Genomic DNA, 19,320 nt, shown 5'->3' on the forward strand with positions numbered 1-19,320 from the left:
GTCAGCGGGCTTTTTGAACGGCTTGACTGCCTGAAATAAGGTCTGGGGTTAGCAAAAAAAGCTCAAGCTTGACTTTATTCGATGACGTAAAACACATCAATAGCATATTTAAAGATTTCACTAAAAAGGCAGTTGCTAACGTGGCTAAACGTGACTGCAGAGGTTAAATGTCGTCATGTTGAACTGGTGCGTTCAAAGACTAATTGCGCTCGTGCAAACTGTTTTAAGTCAAAGTATTTGAGAGAAAATGTTTGTAAGTAAAGGCTTATTGATAGCGACGCCTGTGGAGTAGTTTGTGCCTTGCTTTTTACTTCTGGCTTAAGTTAATTAAAGTTATGTTCCTTCGTGAAGATTATCATCATTTACAAAATCCGTTTGTTGGTCACAGAGCTTATTTTCTGCAATAATCCAAAAGCCAGTGACAAAAAGCATTTGCGTTTTTATCAAGGGAACCAGGGTGATGATAACTTTATGGATATCTGTAACACTTAACAATAAGGTTAATTAGTTGATGTTAATTAAAAGCATTAGTTAACATGAACTAAGCATTTATTAATCTTAGGTAATGCGACTTTCAGCACTGTTAAAACCACAAGATGTGTTTGTTAATGTTAACACTGTGAACTAACATGAGCTAACAATGAAACACTGTATTTTTATGAGCTAACGTTAACAAGGATTGATAAATACTGTAATAAACTCATTGTTCGTTGTTTGTTTATGCTAGTTAATACATTAACTAATGTTACCAAATGACGCCTCATTGTAAAGTGAATTCAAACTGTTTTCATCAGTCTGTTTGTTAATCCAGTAAGAAATAATATCCAAGAAACGTCGATAAATGGACAGATTCAGTGTAAAAATTTTTTTATAAAAATACTCAAGTCCCACTTTAAAATATCTTTCTCTTTCATTATTTTTCCTGCTCCACTAACATTTTATTAGTCTTAAACACTGCGCTGCTATTTTCTTTTCTGGATTAAATGTTTAATTTGATTCTCATTTGTAAGCTGATTTGGATAAAATCATCTGCTAAAGAAATAAATGCAAAGTTTGTTGCAAAGACGCAGCGCTTGTCGCTAAATCGTTCTGATTTAGGCCGCGAACTTCGAGAGATTCACACGACAGCTGACGTACGCATGTCTGTCCGGGGAGGTAAAATCTTTCAGCGGCTGAACATGAGTTGATACCCGCCTTCGTAAAAACTTGCCATAAACTAATTCCACCATTGCATGAGCTTTAAGGAGTAGCCAGGCCTTTTTTCCACCCTCATGTTGTTCCGAACTTGTATGGTTCTCAGAGTATAAACGTACCTTGGTGCATTTTTTAGCGAGTCACGAAATACGTACGAATAAGTACATCGGTGCAGTTTCCAAAACAAATAAAAAGAACACTAGAGGCCGTAAAACTCTTCCTTTTTTACACAAATATATTTGATCAATATAGTGTAATCTTCACATAATTACTTGAATAATGTCATGTGAATTCAAAGCAATGATTTGAGCTATCGGGTAGGTTTAGGGTTGGATTTGGTGTAGGGCATATTTCCATTTTAGCTGGATATTTCAATTCTAAGCCAATATGTAACTGAAGCAACGTGATAAAAACAAAGCGATACTTACCTATGTCAATGGTAAAAAAAAAATTGCCAGGTTCACCTCTTGAACCTATGTTTTATCTTTGAAACTGTGGCAAAATTTGCACGTGAGCTACATAAAATGGCGATGCACAAAATGTGCACAGAGGTACATATTTTTTATGAGACCAGGTTGGAATGCATACAGGTTTGGAGCACCGTAAAGGTAAGTAATTTTTGGCAGAACTATCCCTTTAATTTAAATAGTTTGTGTTCGTTTTAAACCTGTGTTAGCTAATTGCTTTGAAACTGTGAGAAGCTTTTGATTCATTTTTCCGTTAACCTCGACTCTTGCCCAGTTGCACTGCTGTGTTTGTAAGACGTGTTCTCCTTGTCCATGTCTAATGAATCAGCAGACACTCTACAGCCTTAATTAGATTGCCAGCCGAATCCTCTTATGTTATTAATGTTCTCAAGGTGTGGATTTAGTCTGAGTCCAAAGGACAAACGCACATAGATGGGGACTCTCTCTTACAAGATGACAGCGAGGAACAGTGGGCTCCGGGAATCTGAGGCCACAGCGAATATCTGGGAATTTTTTGGGGTGGAGAATAAAAGTGTTTTGGGAAACAAAACCACAGTTTTAGATTTTTTGTGGGGGAAAAAATAACAAGATCTGTTTATAGGACCCTAATTGCAATCTATGGGCTTCTGGACCTCACTCTAAACACAAAAAATAATAATCCAAATGCTTGTAAACCAAATTTTCCATCCGATTTTTCCATTTTTCAGAAGTAACGTCGGGAGGAATATTGTTAAATGTTATGGTTGGTTCAGTACACGATCCTGATATCATAATGCAAGACTCTCACAAAGCCAAAATACACACTAAAATGTACGAAATTACACTTTTTGATAAAAAAGATGATAAAAAGTTAAGAAACATGGAACTATTTTCCAGTGCTGCAATGCAGGCTCTGTTTTAATGTTAATGTTTAAACATTGTCATGGGCAATAAATCAAATTCACACTTATCTTTGATTATATGAATTATATATAGTCGTGTAATAGTTTACAACTGTTATCATGTTTATTTGTGATCGGTTCACAGGGGGTAAACCTCAAATACAGGTATAAACGGCAATCCACATATAGCTAGCAAACCTTGTTTGTAACATTTTTGTACTGAGAAATATCATGGCATGAAACTATCAGCACGATATCAGGACTGTTCACTAATCAAGATGTCTCTCACTTTAATTTATTCCAGACTATTTAGATTTTGCGAAATGAAGCTAAAAATCTCTGCATAACTATTAATATGTTATTTAGTTTGCATTTAGCTCTGATGTGCATCTCGGTACTTAGTGTTAGCTGTAAACGTGGGTCACTTAGATGGCTTTCTCTATTGCATTGAAATGCGTTTGCGTTGCACTGTTTGATGCGACTTCAATGTGGAGCGTCACTCTTTCAGCGAGGGCCGGATGGCTTTGTGTTTGTGTCTGTGAGGCTGTCAGTGCTGTGGCCGTTCTTGTGCAAACAGCACGAATTCCTCACCGCGCCGAGGCCCTGCTTTCATCCGAGCCCGATGTCTGTTTCTTCCCCCGCTCCGGCGTCCCGCGAAGCTGCTGGTAAACAGAGCAGACACAGACTGGGTTTTTGTGCTAAAAACACGCTGCTGGGATCCAGCTGAGATCTAGAGCGGGCTTCTCACAAATGTCACCTCAGGTGAATTTACACTTCACGTTGCAGTTTACGTACTTCCCCTTAGGGTCCTTAAAACAAATACGCAGCGTTATATATAGAGCAGGTAGTGTTTGCATTATTTTTTATCGCGGCTTCGGTACGAAGTAACCATGTTCCTGAGATTCAGGAGGTCAAAGGTCATGCTCAGACAGCATAACCTTGTGAAAAAAGTATACTGTGGAATGCTTTTACAAACAGTATTGTAATGTTTGCAGAAATTTAATTGCATGTTAATTAAATATACAGTAAATGTACAAAATTGCACACCATTACAATTTTTAATGCATCTGTCAGTAGATATTTTGTCATAAAAGCTTGTCCATACACTTTTGAGCACATTTTTGAAAATTATAGAAGTAATTGCACAAAAAGGAACTCAATCTGCATTTGATAGACAGCAGGTCCATGAGAAGGATATTCTGGTGACACATTTCAAGTGTGTGTGCTTGTTTGCCAGATATGAGTGGCCCATATAAACAGAAACAGACAAAAAGTGGAAACTTGGCAAACTTCATCCACTTCTGATGATAGGAGGTGCCTTTATTCTTTCCTCTAGTCTCTGTGTCTGTGGAAAGCTGAATAGAGGTTGGTTTATCAGAAAAGAGGCCATTAAGTACCATCCTCGTTCCCACATTCAATTAACTCAATGTCCCTCGGATCCAAAGCGCCACAGAAATATACAGTAAATACAGCGTAAAGGTTCTTTATTGGCGGGAATAGTTTCATGAAGAACCTTTAACTTCCATGCAATCTTTTCATTGCGCACAAAGAGGAAAAGGCTTTTTTAGATTACGTTCATCACACTAAAAATGGTTCTTTAATGGAATTGCTTTGAAAACCCATTTTTTTTCAGAGCGTATATGGAATACATTAGCCTACATATAATGGGAAGCATGTGGTGGCACGCAGAACGTAACAAACATCCTCCTCACGGTACAGTCTGTTCCTCCACCCTGTCCCAGGTTGGTCTGTAAAATACCCCTTCATGCCCGTCTCAAGGTTAGGCCATTGTTTAGGCCAGCGCCATTGACACCAGACTAATGATGTAGCTGGTTTGGTAGTGTTCTTCTGGCCCTGTTTTCTGTTGCCCTTGGATGTTCTCATTATCTATTGGTCTCGTGGGACGGGGCAGATCCTACCAGAGGTTAAACGGATGAAGTGGACGCTGAATGTGCTATCACTTAATGAAACAGCATTCACTCTCTCTGATTGGACCCATGTTAGAGAACAATGTGACTTTAATAACTTTTTTCTGTGAATGTGTGAGAACAGATTTTGCTTGCATTCTATGTTTCATCCATGCTCTTGTGCTCTGACCTCCACTTTCTGTTAGCATTTGTTAAAAAGATAATTTTAAGTAAAACATGGAACATGCTCTCTTAAATCGTCTTTAGTCAGCGGTTTGACATTAAAACATCTTTATAACGGGTTTGTTTCTTATAAATGCATAGGTCTTCACAAGACATGAATTGATGAACTGGAATGGTGTGGATTTTTGTGAAGTTTTCATCAGCCGTTTGGACTCAAAAAAGGATTCATCAAATCTGTTCAGATGAAGAAACAAACTCTGCATCATTTAATATCTGATTGAACTATTCCTTAAAGCACTGATTTTTACATCCATATGAAAACTGCTTAAAAGGAAACAGCGTCATTTTATCAGCCACACATACACAGTTTGATTAACATTAATGTACAACTTTGGATAGGTTCTGCTTCGTTATCTCTCTCTGTCTGGACTGGTAGTCCTTGCAACAGTCATATAGAGAGCACCCATGAATGTCCCTTTACCACCTATTTAATGCTCAGAATGCTTGGAAATGTAGGCTGTGCTTTGCTCCCGGTTGCTATGGTGCCGTCGGCAGCAGGCTGGAATAGATAATAAACATTTGTAGAGTGTTATAAATGATTTCCAGCTTAAATCCCTCTTGTCCTTTGAATGGAGATTTTCACCTTGTAAACCTTTAAAGACACTGTGTGTATCGGGCGCCAGGACCCATTTAAGATATTAAAACACCGTGCATTGCTCACCTCTGTCGGCTTGCATTTAAAAGCGCATTTTTGATTCTGGTTTTGAAAAGGAGTGTAAGAACGCTCTGATTTGAGGAGGCCTTGAATTTATGTTGGAAAAATAGTCAATAATTGTGCTGCTGAGAGTTTTATGTTTCTAATGATATTCCAATAAAGTTCCCATTTTTAGATTAGGTAATAGTTTTGTTAACACCTATTTAAAAATCAAATATTATTAGTGCTGTCAAATGATAATATTAAAGTTTTTGCTTGCATAATTTATGTATGTGTCGACACACATATACAGCATATATGTAGAAAATATGCCATACACCAAAAATATATATTAAAAATAAATAAATGATATATATATATATATATATATATATATATATATATATATATATATATATATATATATATATATATATATTTATTTATTTATTTTTTTTATTATTATTTTTTAATATATATTTTTGGTGTGTGGCATATTTTTCTTAAATATATACTTACATGTATATTTACGTAATAAATATGCGCAGCACACATACATGTAATATACAAAAAACCCTTTTGTTTTGGGTGTGATTAATCGATTGATATTATTTACATTTATTCATTTAGCAGTCTCTTTATCCAAAGCCACTTGCAAAAGTGGCGCAAAACCAATATTTCTCATAATATGTCAGGTTTGTTAGACAACTAAATTAGGAAATAAGCTAGAGAAAAGGATAAATGCAGAAAAATAAAAAAACCGAACAGTTAATATAGATCTAATAAATAACAATACATAGCAAACATGAAAGTGACTTGAACTGAATCTTCCTGTCAAAACATTACAATGTGTCACATTAAAATGACGAAATGAGGCGATCAGCTTCATGCAAAGCCCATCAGTCCACAAAAAATATCACGTTTGATCCTGAATATTAGACAGGTAGCATGACTGGATGATTGAGTATGAGCAGTCTTTTAGTCACATACTCCTATGATTTGACAGTTAACATTTCAGCTTGACAAGCCTTACCGCCACTACAAAAAAACAGTTTAACTAGTTAAATAAAGTGATAAGATCAAGCCAAAAAGCTTACAAAAGGGAATGCACAAGGGGGTTGGAGGTGGAGGGGGAAGCGGGGGGCTTGAAAGGCCCAGGGGCTAATCAGAACAAGTGCCAAGAATCTGCAATAGTGAACGGAAGTGTGAATGAATTAGTTTTTTTTCTTTTTATTTCGTTCCTCCTTTCATGCACAGAACCAATACGTTGACCTTTATGGTTAGAGAGCATGAATTTCAAACTTCTGTATTACGAGGATTAGCATGATTTTATTTAGGGCTGCGTAAATTGATTACCGTAAATTCTGGACTATAAAGCGCACCTGCATATAAGCCGCATCCGCTCTATTTAAAAAAGTTTTGCTCTTCCCGCTGCCTCCTCCAGCGTAATCATATTTCTGATTAAAAAAGTGTGATTTGAGATTGAAATTATTCTGACAAAAATCTGTGATTTAAAGATCAATAACTACCAAATAATAAGTAAATAAATAACTATACTAATATTTAAAATATTTTGAGCATTTAAGAAAGAAGTCGGTTTATATCACTTTATATCAGGTGGCCTTAAATGCTATGTACTTACATCAAAAAATAAGTACATATTGTGGTCACATTGTATTGAAAAACACTTCTGCTGTTGAGGAGGGATACGGGTAAGGCTAGGGACAGGTTTGGAGGTTTGGGTAGGTTTAAGGCGTTCAATTATAAATGTAAGTGCAGAAATTAATTACAGATATAACCACATATTGGTATTTTTAAAAATATAAGTACACAATAACTGCATTGTGCCAAATTATTAATTTAAATGTAAATACCACCTAATATAAAGTGGGACCAAAAGATTATTTTAAGAGTACTGTAAAATTTCTTATTTTATCACACTTGATAATGAATTATAAAAATAATTAGAGTGACATTTCGCACAAATACTGTTTGAAATGGATGATTCCACTAAATCTATATTATGTCAAATGGAAAAAGCAAATCGTCTTTGTGTAAAACAGCACAAGGAGGAGTAAATGACTGTGAACTATCCCTTTAATTCAGTGCAAGTGTGTTTTGGCTTTAGATCTAGTCTGAACAAGAAAGGAGCTGGAAAGTGAGAAATTGCTTTGTAGAAGCAATGAAATCATAATGTTTACCAAGGTAATGATATTGCTCTTTGTTTTTCTTTTCCCTGGTGAAAGAAAAACTGTGTTTTGGGACATGAACGGCAACCACTGTGTGCTGTTTGTGTGGGAAGAAACTATGCAGCAAAATAGGAATTTTCTCTCTTAAAAATGAATGGAAACACTTAGAAACAGTCCAGGTACTGATTCTGCAGCCGCAGTCGTAGCGCACAGCGCATATTTTCTGTCTGTGCGGTTGGCAATCTGTTTACTTGAAGGGCCCTGCGCACACGGCACATGTTCCTGCATGTGCAGACCAGCCTAAGACAGACATCGGTATAATGGTTAAACAGGGAAAGAGCAGGATTCGGGCACTATCATGTCTTATAAGTGATTAATGCGTTTTTTTTGTGCATTAGTAAAACCCAATGATGTTAATTGGTACCAGATGCTGTTACTCAAGAGCGAGTTAAAATTCAGAGTTGCGAGGATTCGGAGGCGAATTCCTTACAATGCTGTTGATATGCAAGTCGGTCCTTCTTCGCAAGCAGCATGCCATGACAGGTCTGTAAAATATTACTAAACCTCCATTATCTAATCCATTGGATATCCTCAGATAGATGCATAGGCCAGAATCGAAATAAGCCCGCATCTAATCGAGGTCTGTCAAAAGTGCATGTCGAGGTACTGCCGTCTGGTTCCATACATTTACTTAAAATTTAACAAAAAGGACATTGCCGTTTTCCTCCAAACAATGATTGGAAATAGTTCGGAAAATGTAATGGTGGTTGTGTAAGAACCGAGATGTTTCAAAATCCACTTTCTTGTTTGAGTAAGAAACAGAGAGTGTCTGTCGGTCCCCGTCTCGCCTCTGTAAACTGTGTCCATACCGAGAATTTGCCTTCACCTGCCCCCATGTTTGCATCTATTTCAGGCCGTAAAACAGATGAACTTGTTCTCAGAGAACCCTGAACACACCGGTGCTTTTCACACTTTATTTTGCGCAGGACTGCTCGAAATCGTCTGAGCATGGGGGATTGTATTATGCATGCAGATGGAAAGAGTGTATGCATGCAGACATACTCTGGAAAGTCTTATTTTTTTTCTTGTGTGCAGAGGCTGCTATAAGTAAACCATATGTAGATGGTAAACACTGTGGCATTCCGCAAACATGCTTGCTTTGTTGGAACGGTTTAACATGTCAGCCCTGTTCAGCCAATGGTCTGCCTTGGGGGTGTGGCTACCTGTTTGTGTTTGGGGAAACTTGTTTGTGAACCGGTTTTGCCACTAGGTCGAACATTTATACCAGTGCGCCTTTATCCCAGTCATTCAGCTGACGATGAAGGTCTTTCATAAAAATCCAAGTGGTTGTAAAAACCGGACAGTTTCCAAAATTGTGAATCCCTTGGGGTTCGAGAAGGAACTTGATGGGGTTCGTGAGCTGATGAAAATCTATCCAAAAATTGGTGCAGCTATCAAATCACAAAATGTTGCAATTTAGTCTTATGCAAACATCTCATGATCAGGTGTTTTCAGTTTTCGGGTTTACACACAAAAACCCATCTCTGCACGTTGCTTTTTTTTGTGAATCTCGGTAACACGTTAGATTAGGGGAGGAAACGTTCTCTTTTATCTTTCCCTAAGGCATTAATGTGTGTTTTATAAGTAAAATGAACCCAATATGGTGTGCATGCTAATAAACATCTAGTTAATGGTGAGAACTGGTTCTTAAAATAAAGTGTTAGTTAATTTGTAAACCTGTTGTCAATTAAACGGTCTAAAGGTCTACACTGCAGTTTTCTGCCAAAATAAAAGCTTGACGGTTTAACGTTTGAAAGTCAAGCATTATAACTTGCGCTGTAAAATATAATTATTATAATCATCGGATATATTTTTTATATAAATCTGCCGTCAGAGAACCGTGAACGTGCAAATGTGTTTTTCAATAATGAACTATATAGTGTAACATTTAAGGCAGCGGCGTAAACTGCTGATCGCATACTTGCGTCTTTCACAGCCTCATTTTTTTCCACGTTTAATTAAATACGGCATCGTCTCCCACTTAAGTCCCCATTCGCCCGGTGCGACACATAATCTCTGAGAGAGATGTGGGAGACGATCTGTTCCGAAACATTATAATCTCATTCAGACCCAGTGATAAATGACAAGGTACCAGGACGAAGGATTTGAGGAGCTTGTCTCTGGACAGATGGGTGACGGTTATATTCATTTATTTATTTATTTATTTTATCCCAATTGTTTTGTGCGCGGTTGATACGGCCTGACTGCTGGCATCGTTGAAAACCACCTCTCAGCTTCTCGAATCCCTTGCAGCGAGCAAAGTTTGCAGGCATTGTGTTTTCGTTCTGTTAAAATAACCCACCGCAATCACAGAGCGGTGACTAAGGCCTGTGGCATGCCAAAAATGGCATTTATCACTCACTGCTCGTGTTAAATAAGCAGTCAGGACTTTTTCCATGTTGATGGCCAGGCCGCGGGGGCTTCAGAAAGACACTGTATACCTGGAATTGGACTGACAGATGTAGACGGCTTTTATGGTCATGGAAACTGAAATAAATGCTGTGCTGATTATCACCCCCTGCCTGGCAATAATCCACTCGAAATGAGATATTTAGTAAATTAACTGCATACATCAGTTGCCACAAAGAAATCTGTTCAAGGCTGCGTTTTACCGTCTGAGACCTAATAGATTTCTCCGTCGGATTCCCTCTAGAATCGGTATATGATCTTCTCCCGAAAGAGCTGCAGCTGCCATCTTCTAGAGAGCAGAACGCAGCAGCCATGAGTCAAAAAAGCGGTGGAGAGACAGGAAGTCCGCCGTCGACGGCTCTCGCCGCAGGTAAGCTCTGCTTTTGTCTTTTTGAAACCATCTTTTCTCTCAGATGCTGATGACCGGAGCTGGGGCCTGCGTCGCGATGCATATTCTCCTGCCCACGGTTTTTGCGGTCGATTAATTTGGTTGAAGACTGTGTTTATACGACAGGTGGTTTGAGGGGCGGGTGTGGTGACGTCAGAGGAAAGTTGTTTCGGAGGTGGAGCAAGCTTTTGATTTAAAAAAAAAAAAAACCCAGACAACTAACATTTCTGTTTTTGGAGTAGCATGCACCGAATACAATATCACCAGAAAATAGAGAGCAGTTTTAATGGTAAAAATTAAAATAATACTCTACTATTTAATCAGGAAACCATATCTAATTGCATTATGATTGGCTGTGTGTGGTCTAAACATAATCTTCGTTCATTTGTGAATGTTGGGCCTTGCTGAAAAAAAAAATATAAGGAAAACTATAATTTTATGTGGGGGAAAAACTACTTTTATTGGGGCATCAGAGTAAATATGTTTGGCAAATATATATTTTATTTCAAATAAAAATATTTTTTTATACTTTGTATTTAACGTACAATAATAATAATTATAATAATAATAAACAAATAATTACGCAAGTATGAAATTCCATTCAGCCCTCTGACATTGATCTAGCTTTGCGAATGAACATAATTGGCTCAGCGCCTTAATTTTTCTCAGAAAAGACAAACGCCAAACGAACAAACAAGAAAACCCAGGAATTAATTTAAACAAACAAACAACCATGCATGCATAAATAAAGAAAGAAATCTCTTTGGTATAAAATCTGCTACAGTAGGAATTTTTGATTACTTTCTTTTATTTTATTTTTTGGTATAAAATTCCCATCCGCGTTAACATACACAAAATGTATTCTCATGCAAAACACATTCATGTATAATGCATGTATAATTATTGCAGTTTCTCCTGACTTGCATTGAACACTGTGGAAAGACTCTGTCCACATGCAAACACTCCTCAGAACTTTTATTTTGAGTTCCTATTTGTACATTCAAAATGCAATTCACTTTAGTTTCTTTTACTCTGCCCCTTTATCAAAGTGCCCAGGTTTAGGGTGAGTTTCTGTTGCCTTTGGACATCTGTACCTAACTGCAGCCAAATGCATCCCTCTGACGAGGCAGGACATGCTGGCTGCAGCTGAAGGAAGGTGACGTATTTTCCAGCTTAAATGAATTTCATTGTGGGATTTTTAGGCTTCACTGCAAATTGGACTTGCTTATTCTGGCTATTTTCTCTTCCAGTTTAATTCATATTTTGTTTGCGTATAAATGTATTGTTTATTTGTGAAATGTTCTCAGCAATTAAAGAAGTGATCTGGTGTTTTCTATTTGTTTGCTTGTTGTTTTGTTTGGCTTGTTTATTTATTTTGTGGTGATCATTTTTTTGTATGGTTTTTATTTATTGATTAATTTATTTTTTTTTTGCATCTAAGTTTTGTTTTGCGAGGGACGACTCTTTTGCCTCATCCATTACCCTTCAAATATTATCTTCCCACCGTCGAGTGTGAATATTTCGGGTCGTCTTGTATCTAACCCCAGCCCCTAACCGTTATTATCTTCTCTTTTACACAGAATAATAGTAAAACAAACACGCAAGGTATTGTTTCTTTCTCAAAATAACTTTTCTTGTGGTTTTCGTGCTGAATGGGCCAGTAAATTATTTAAAATTTTAATACGTTTTTAATTTAGTTTGCCCGTGTGTTTCGACGAAACACATTCAAGATGTTTATCTGTTCAATGAAATTTATATTTTGAGATTCAACATATCAATGACCTAGATTATACACTAATGGTCAAAAGTTTGAAATAATTATGTTTTTGAAAATAAGCTCAAAACTATCAAAAATACAATAAAGAGTAATGTTACAACAACAAGCAAACTATTTAAATCAGTTGTGCTGAATACTGTTTTAATGGAAACAGTGATACTTTTTTCAGGTTTCTTTGTTGATTAGAAAGTAGTAAAAAAATAATCTTTAAAAATTATGAATTTTCCTTCACACTTTATATCAACTACTATGTAAGTACAATGTACTTATTATGTTCATATTGAATTGCGATACGCTTTTGCTGCTGTTGAGGTGGGATGTGGGTAAGGTTAGTGACAGGTTTGGTGGTATGGGTAGGTTTAAGGGTAGGTTAATGTGTAAGGGATGGGTCGACAGTGCAATTACTGAAACTAATTACAGAAGTAACTACATATTATACACGTAAGTACAATGTAAAAACATGCATGTACACAACAAGTGCATTGTACCAAATAATCAATTTAAGTAGTAAGTAGTTATTGTAATGAAGGCCACCTATTAAGTGGGACCTAAATTGTAATAATATTAGAGGTTTTACTGTATTTTTGAGATGCAGCCTTGGCCAGCATAAGAGACTCTTTAAATATCAGTACTCCACTTATTAATTACCTATGAATTATTCCATACTTTTGACCAGTAGGGCACACTTATGCTTCTCTATTCAGATTAGTTGTGCTCTACCGCAGCCTGCCTCCTAAACTCAAACTAATCTCTCAGTCTGCCGTGGGACCCTCTGATGTGACCATGGCTCTCTATTATTGAGTCAGGATGACTTTCATGATTCTGTTACTATTATTTTAAAACCTTTCTCCCCGTCTAATTGAATATAAATGTTTATTTTTCTTCTGAGATGAAATCAACTGCAGGAATTCTGCCGCCTAAATCAATAAAAGTCTAATTCTCTCACTGCTCCCCTGCAGGAATGTGTGTCCTCCATCGGTGAATTCAGATTACATTTTAGTTTGGCCCCTCGGGGCCCCTGTTGGCTTGTGTTACAGTTTCTATCAATAGTGAAAGCTCTGAGGGCTCACTATAACACAACACACTCAGGTTGCTGTGTTAAGTTGTCCATTTGAAGAGAAAAGAGTACAGTGCAGTCAAAAACATGCAGGCCAGACTAATGCATCAGTCTTGTAACCCTGACACAGATTGTCCAAAAATAAATATGCTGTCTGTTATCTAACTCTGGTTTATCATCTAACGGATATTAATCTTTCGATGCTGTTGAGATTGTCTAAATGTTCCCAAATTCCTATCAGAGTTGAAATTTCAGACCCACAAGTTGATTTGCAACCACTTTGAGCCACCTTAAAGGAACAGTTCACCCAAAAATGAATAAACAGGTTGAGTTTAAGTCAATGGAGCCTGATTGCAAACTTTTCAAAATATCTTCCTTTGTGTTCGGCAGCACAAAGAAATTCAAACAGGCTTCGCACTACTAGAGGATGAGTAAATTATGACAGAATTTTCATTTTTGGGTGAACTATTCCTTTAAAGAGGCACAAAAGACAGACGCTGCGTGTTTCAGTGTCTGTATTGTTGCACGCATGCCAAGAGGTTGCAACATAATACGTAATGAAAAGCGCTTTGTAGTTCTCCGCCAGAACAGGGTTTCAATTAATTTCATTAACAATTCTGTACAAACACAGGAGCAGATGACTCAAATGTCACTGTATCAGATGTCAAACTGGCAATAAAGATGGAAAAATAATCAGTTTAAATCAAATCTTTAGATGCGTATGACTCTTATCTCCAGATACATAATATAATATATAAAATATATAAATATATATAAATACATAAAAAAATGCCTTTGACTCAGAATCAATTGGTTGAGACTCATACAGTTGATTTGGTTCAGCTGGACAGGAAGAACGATTTCAGTTTATTGAATGGACAATGGTTTGTGGTTAATATTAGTGTCACACGTCAGACAATATTTCGCACATAGAAAGATTTCTTCCTGATTTAATTATGCACGGCTTGACCACACTTCCTGTGCACGCAGGTGTCCTCATGTTTATCATGCCACATTCATGCAGCAGTCTGATCAATCCCATTAAAATAATTCATTTAAACTGTTTGTGTTGTGAGACGTAACGACAAATCTTATAAATGAGGATACGCAAGAGGCATAAACAGTATAAATAAAGCTTATCAGTCCATGTTTTGGGACAAATGCTGGATGCAAATCGTTCATTCTGATTAGTGTTAACCAGGTTTGTTATACTTTTGCTGTAGAATTCTTGTTGTCTCAATTAACTCTGTTTAGACATCTGTATAAAATCCGAACTGTTGTTAATGCATCCTCTATGGGAAAACCATTACACTATACTGTTTTAAAGCTTCACATTAATGAAAAAGAAGTAAGTGTTACTGTTGTAAAACCCATTGGTTATGAAACCATTTCAGCTGTAAGGCAGATCTGCTGAAGATAATAGGGTAACGCTTTATTTTAGGCTCTCGAAACTAGTTGCTTGTTAGCATGCATATTACTAGAATATTAGCCATTTATTAGAAGTAATTAAGCGCATATTAATGCCTTAATGTACATAGCTTTATAATACATCATTAATCCTAACCAATACCTACACTTAACAACTACCTTACTAACTATTAATAAGGAATTTGAGGAAAAAGTCATAGTTAATAGTGGAGTGTTCCCCATTCTAAAGTGTTAGCGATAATGGTGTGAAATTACAATAGAGTTAAATTACATGAAACGATTAGTAGTTCTAATAAAGATAATGAAGTCATTATGCAGTTCAATTCATTTTCAGTGTGTTTCCCATTCAATAGTGCAGTTAAATTGGTAATATTAGTGAGGATTTGTTGTCTTTTAATCTGATTATTGTCAGTCTTCACTGTATTTGTGATGTATATGTATTAAATTCTAATGTGTTCCACCTGCACAAGGACTAACTATGCTGTACTTCTATGAAAAATGTTTTTAATTGTTTTGTTTCGTGCCCATTTGACTGCCATATGTTTGACTGTGCCATTTGTTCAGAATATTCTTTAAATGCTTTTTTTTAATATTTCCTTTTTAAGCAGTGTTCTTCACATTTTAACATTTTATTTTTAAAGAAATCCCCTTGTAAGCACATGATCGATAAACATCCTAATTTAAAGGACGCAGCGATGGAGTTCTCCTAAATTTCTTTCAAAATGTTTTCATTCATGATCCTTTCTCAAGAACTTGCGAAACAGTGTTAGTATAATGCTGGTTGTTGCAACAGGGCATTATTCCCACATATTTGAACATTTGGAATGGGAAGACTGGACTGGGGAGGACTAGCATGCGGCCAGATTAGCCCAGGCTACAGTCTTCCAAATGTAAACACTATCATCAGACTGGTTATTATGTTTTTTATGTAATGTTCTTCCACAGCCATTGTGGTTAAACATTGTTTTAGAGACATAAACGACCCACAAATGAACATTTTATGGATATGACTACAATGCAGAGCACATTCTGAGATAGCAACGTACAGAATTTGAGTGTTTTATAAGGCCATTTAAAGTACGTCATTTATATTGTATTGGTTCATAGGGTTTTTTTTTCCAAACAAAGGAGACAAGCTTCACAGGTAGATATGCATGTTACGTTTTGTATTATTCTCTTAGAGCTGCTCAGACCAACGGTTCTCAATTTCAGTCCTTGTGTACCTTTGCTCTGCAATTTTTGTACACCGTTTAAAAAAAAAAAATCTGGCAGCTGAGGTTGCAGGAATTCTACCGTATAAAATACGGTAACAACGTTTTTGGTATTTCGGATTGAAGTTAAATTTACAGTTAAATACCATAATTTCATATAACTGATATGAATTTAATATACTAACCTCGTACTGAAATCTGTTTTGTACACTGATAACCACCAAATGCAGGAGGGTAGGAGAAAGTCACATGATGAACCAGAGCCCATCACAAGCAGCTTTTAAATATGTAGGTGCTCAGTGTCATAAACACCATCATGAGATTCATTGAATTGAAATATGCAATAAACATTAATTTAACAACATTCAGTGTAACAGACAGCCCTAATAAACATAACTGATAAGAAAAACTTAGCAGAAACATAATGATTTTAAAGAAAAACACCAAATTCGAGTAAATCTTGAAATTTTGGAGATGTCAGTTTTACAGTAATTTACTGTTAACCATTTAACAGGTTTTTACTGTAGCCGTTTTTTTCTGTTAAAATCGCGGCCATTTTTACAGTGTATGTTTTTCTTGTCGCTTCAAACGTTTGTTCTATTCAAGCGTAAGTGCCCTGCAAAGTGGACAACAGAATATTCCATTTGTTCCATTTAAAGGACATTGAAGTGTGTGAGACGTGACTTTAAGTTGTATTTTTTTACAGATGTATATGTCACACTCATCCGTGTGTGAAGAGGTTGCGTAGCTCAAATCCGGGAATGAACGTGCCGAAGGGAAGTAGGGAGCAGGGAGCAATGAACACCGTGTAGGGACCATGTTGCTCGGAACACAGTTATGCACAGAGCTCACTTCTAACAAGCTCATTACCAAAATCAGGTATGTTAACTAAGAGAGACAAAATATGCAGAGCAGCGGAACGTGAGGACTGGAATTGAGAACGCTGGCTTAGGGGATGGTTTTTGACAATTTTGTGGCCATGGTCTGCCGTACAGACTTTTCACAGAATTTATAATAATATATCACAAAATATTTTCAACCCTTTGTTGCTTCAGAAAGACACTATTGTGTGGATCTTACTTATGATTACCTTTTTCCCACTATTCCTACAAAATACCAATCCAATTATTATCTTCAGAGTATGATAAACCCAATTCTTTTTTACTTTTTTGTATTTAACCCATCTTGTTAAGCCTCTGCCAGAGTTTGACAGTGTGGTTTAGTGGTTAAAGATCTAGATTGCTGAAATGTTGGTTGGTACCACCCATGATGCAACTAATCCCAGTTTTGCAATGTACATCAGATCCTTTTGTTGCTTGCCCTCAAAGCACTTTCATTTCATTCATTTCATCATCTTGCAGTACATCAGTTAAATGTTAGAGAAATAATGTGACTGCATAGGTAAGAGTTATTTCACCTACAAATTAAAAGTGGATATTCGTCATTCATCATTTATGAAACACAAATAAGGGCACTTATTACTAAAATTCTCTAATTTTGAGTCAATCTTGAGTCAAGAAGATTAATCTTCAAAGTCTTTAAAAAAAGACGTGATCACTTTAAGCTTTGATTGACTTCATTTATCAGAGCACTTTCACAAAGCCCATTGAATATTGTAAAGTGAAGCTAAACATGCTTGCTTAACAAAAAAAAGTTATTTCTAGAATTCTAAATTAAATCTGTTCATTATATAAAGTGCTCAAGGAGAAGATTTAATATTGCGTTACCCCATAAAAAAGTAGTTTTTTATGGAAAATAATACATTACTTGCATGTTACTTTTTGTCAATGAACATGAATAAAAAGTGGTGCAAAAGTTGTCACTGGGGCCTTTTAGGTACCTTGTGTACATATTTGAACCTAATAGATATAAAAATTTACTTTTTGAAAAGGTACCACTCCAGTGACAGCTTTTGCATAGGCTTTTAAGATAAAACTTCTTGAAGATAAAACTTGAGTATATACACATTTAAACAAAACAAACAAAATGATTGAATAGGTCTTATGCCACGGACAGGAGTCATGTACTTCTTTAAAACTACTGTATATGAATGCTTTGCCTCATCTATTTGTTTAAATGAGGCGTGGATGTTGCGTAGCTTCATTTTCAAGGCAAATTATTACAGAATCCTATCAGATGCACTAAAAACAAAGAAGTACAAATGAACAAAGCCTTCTTGATTTTAATATTTTTCAATGGTCAGCTTTTATTACTCATTGGTTGTCTTATTTTCCTTCCAGGAATTTCTCTCTGAAGCAGGGAGTGTCTGCATACAAAATGCTCTGCAGTTTTCTGCTCCATAGGTCAGACACTGGTTTATGTTGTTTCTGTGGCTATGCTCACTCCCATCAAAATTTTATGCAAATTTGTATAAGAATTTGCTTGCATCGTTTGACACATCTGGATGAGAGATGTAGACCCTCAACCGGAACAAACATATGCCATGTAACAGATTTTGAGGGTCATATGCAAGAGCTCATTTACTGTAGATTTCCAATGTATGCTTAAATAAAAGCCAAGACATGAGAGGATATTATGGCTAGCGGGCTGTGCGTAATGTCTTGGAGAGTGATGTCATGCCCTGCTCTGCAGTAACTCCACATGAAATGCTTGTTTTTCTTTTTTTCACAGATGTTATTCAGCATGATCGTTTTGCTCCCGTTGTTTGTTGGTTCATTTCCACAGCATTTCAACCGCTTTTTGTCATTTGCCCTAATGATAGATAGTGCTCTGTGAAAGATTAAAAACAGGAGCTATTGGAAGGAAAAGATAAAAAGCAATCATGAGAAATGTCTTGACCTGACTGGGACTGTTGGCTCATGTTGATGCCCTGTCGATGCCTTTATTCACTGTCTAATTGTACACACTGCAGATGCCTCGTCTGCCTCTTCTGCTATGAGCATGGGAAGTCCTCGCAGTGCTTTTCCCACCTCTTCCACCTCAGCTTCAGAGCGGATCGCAGCGCATGAAAGCAGCGCGCCGGGAGACGTTAGCGGTCGAAGAAAAGCAGAGGTTCTGGCTGCAGAAAACAAGCTTTCCGGGCGAGAAAAAGGTGGGCAGCAGCAACACCAGATGACGCCCTCCAAACGGCCTGTCCTGAACATCTCTCCTCCACCCGAGGACCTGTTCGATGACAGCCACATGTCCTGCCAGGATGAGCTGCTTCTCGAGTCGGAGCAGAGCAACAGCATCTGGATGGAAAACTCTGTGTCCAACTTCAGTATTGTGAGCTCCAGCTCCTACAACGACAACACTGAAGTTCCCCGCAAGGCCCGGAAGTGCACACCACGACAGAAGCCCGGGCCAAAGCCGGTCCCCGCTGAAGAGGCCAGCATGGATGTCTTTGATGCAGATAGTGCCAAAGGTCCACACTTTGTGCTCTCGCAGCTTGGTCCAGACAGCAAGACCTGCTCCAAAGCAAGGCGAGTTATTTAGTATTACAGTAAACTTTGGACCCTATTGGTTGCATTCATAA

General features: G+C 37.0%; 1 protein-coding gene across 6 annotated transcripts in view; it reads left to right on the forward strand.

Annotated features, from left to right (window-relative positions):
• The window catches only part of nfat5b (nuclear factor of activated T cells 5b), a 37,570-nt gene that overhangs the window by 6,865 nt on the left and 11,385 nt on the right, over window positions 1–19,320 (forward strand). For 2 of the 6 annotated variants that reach the window (XM_043244545.1, XM_043244544.1), the window contains exons 2-3: window positions 10,229–10,354; window positions 18,718–19,267. In XM_043244545.1, coding sequence (XP_043100480.1) covers window positions 10,229–10,354; window positions 18,718–19,267 — 676 coding nt within the window. Of the gene's footprint in view, window positions 1–10,226; window positions 10,355–10,498; window positions 19,268–19,320 lie in introns of those variants that run through there. The other 4 variants (XM_043244547.1, XM_043244549.1, XM_043244550.1 and 1 more) reach the window with 4 other exon arrangements.

This window comes from Puntigrus tetrazona, chromosome 7, assembly GCF_018831695.1.
Source record: "Puntigrus tetrazona isolate hp1 chromosome 7, ASM1883169v1, whole genome shotgun sequence".
Taxonomy (NCBI): Eukaryota; Metazoa; Chordata; class Actinopteri; order Cypriniformes; family Cyprinidae; genus Puntigrus; species Puntigrus tetrazona.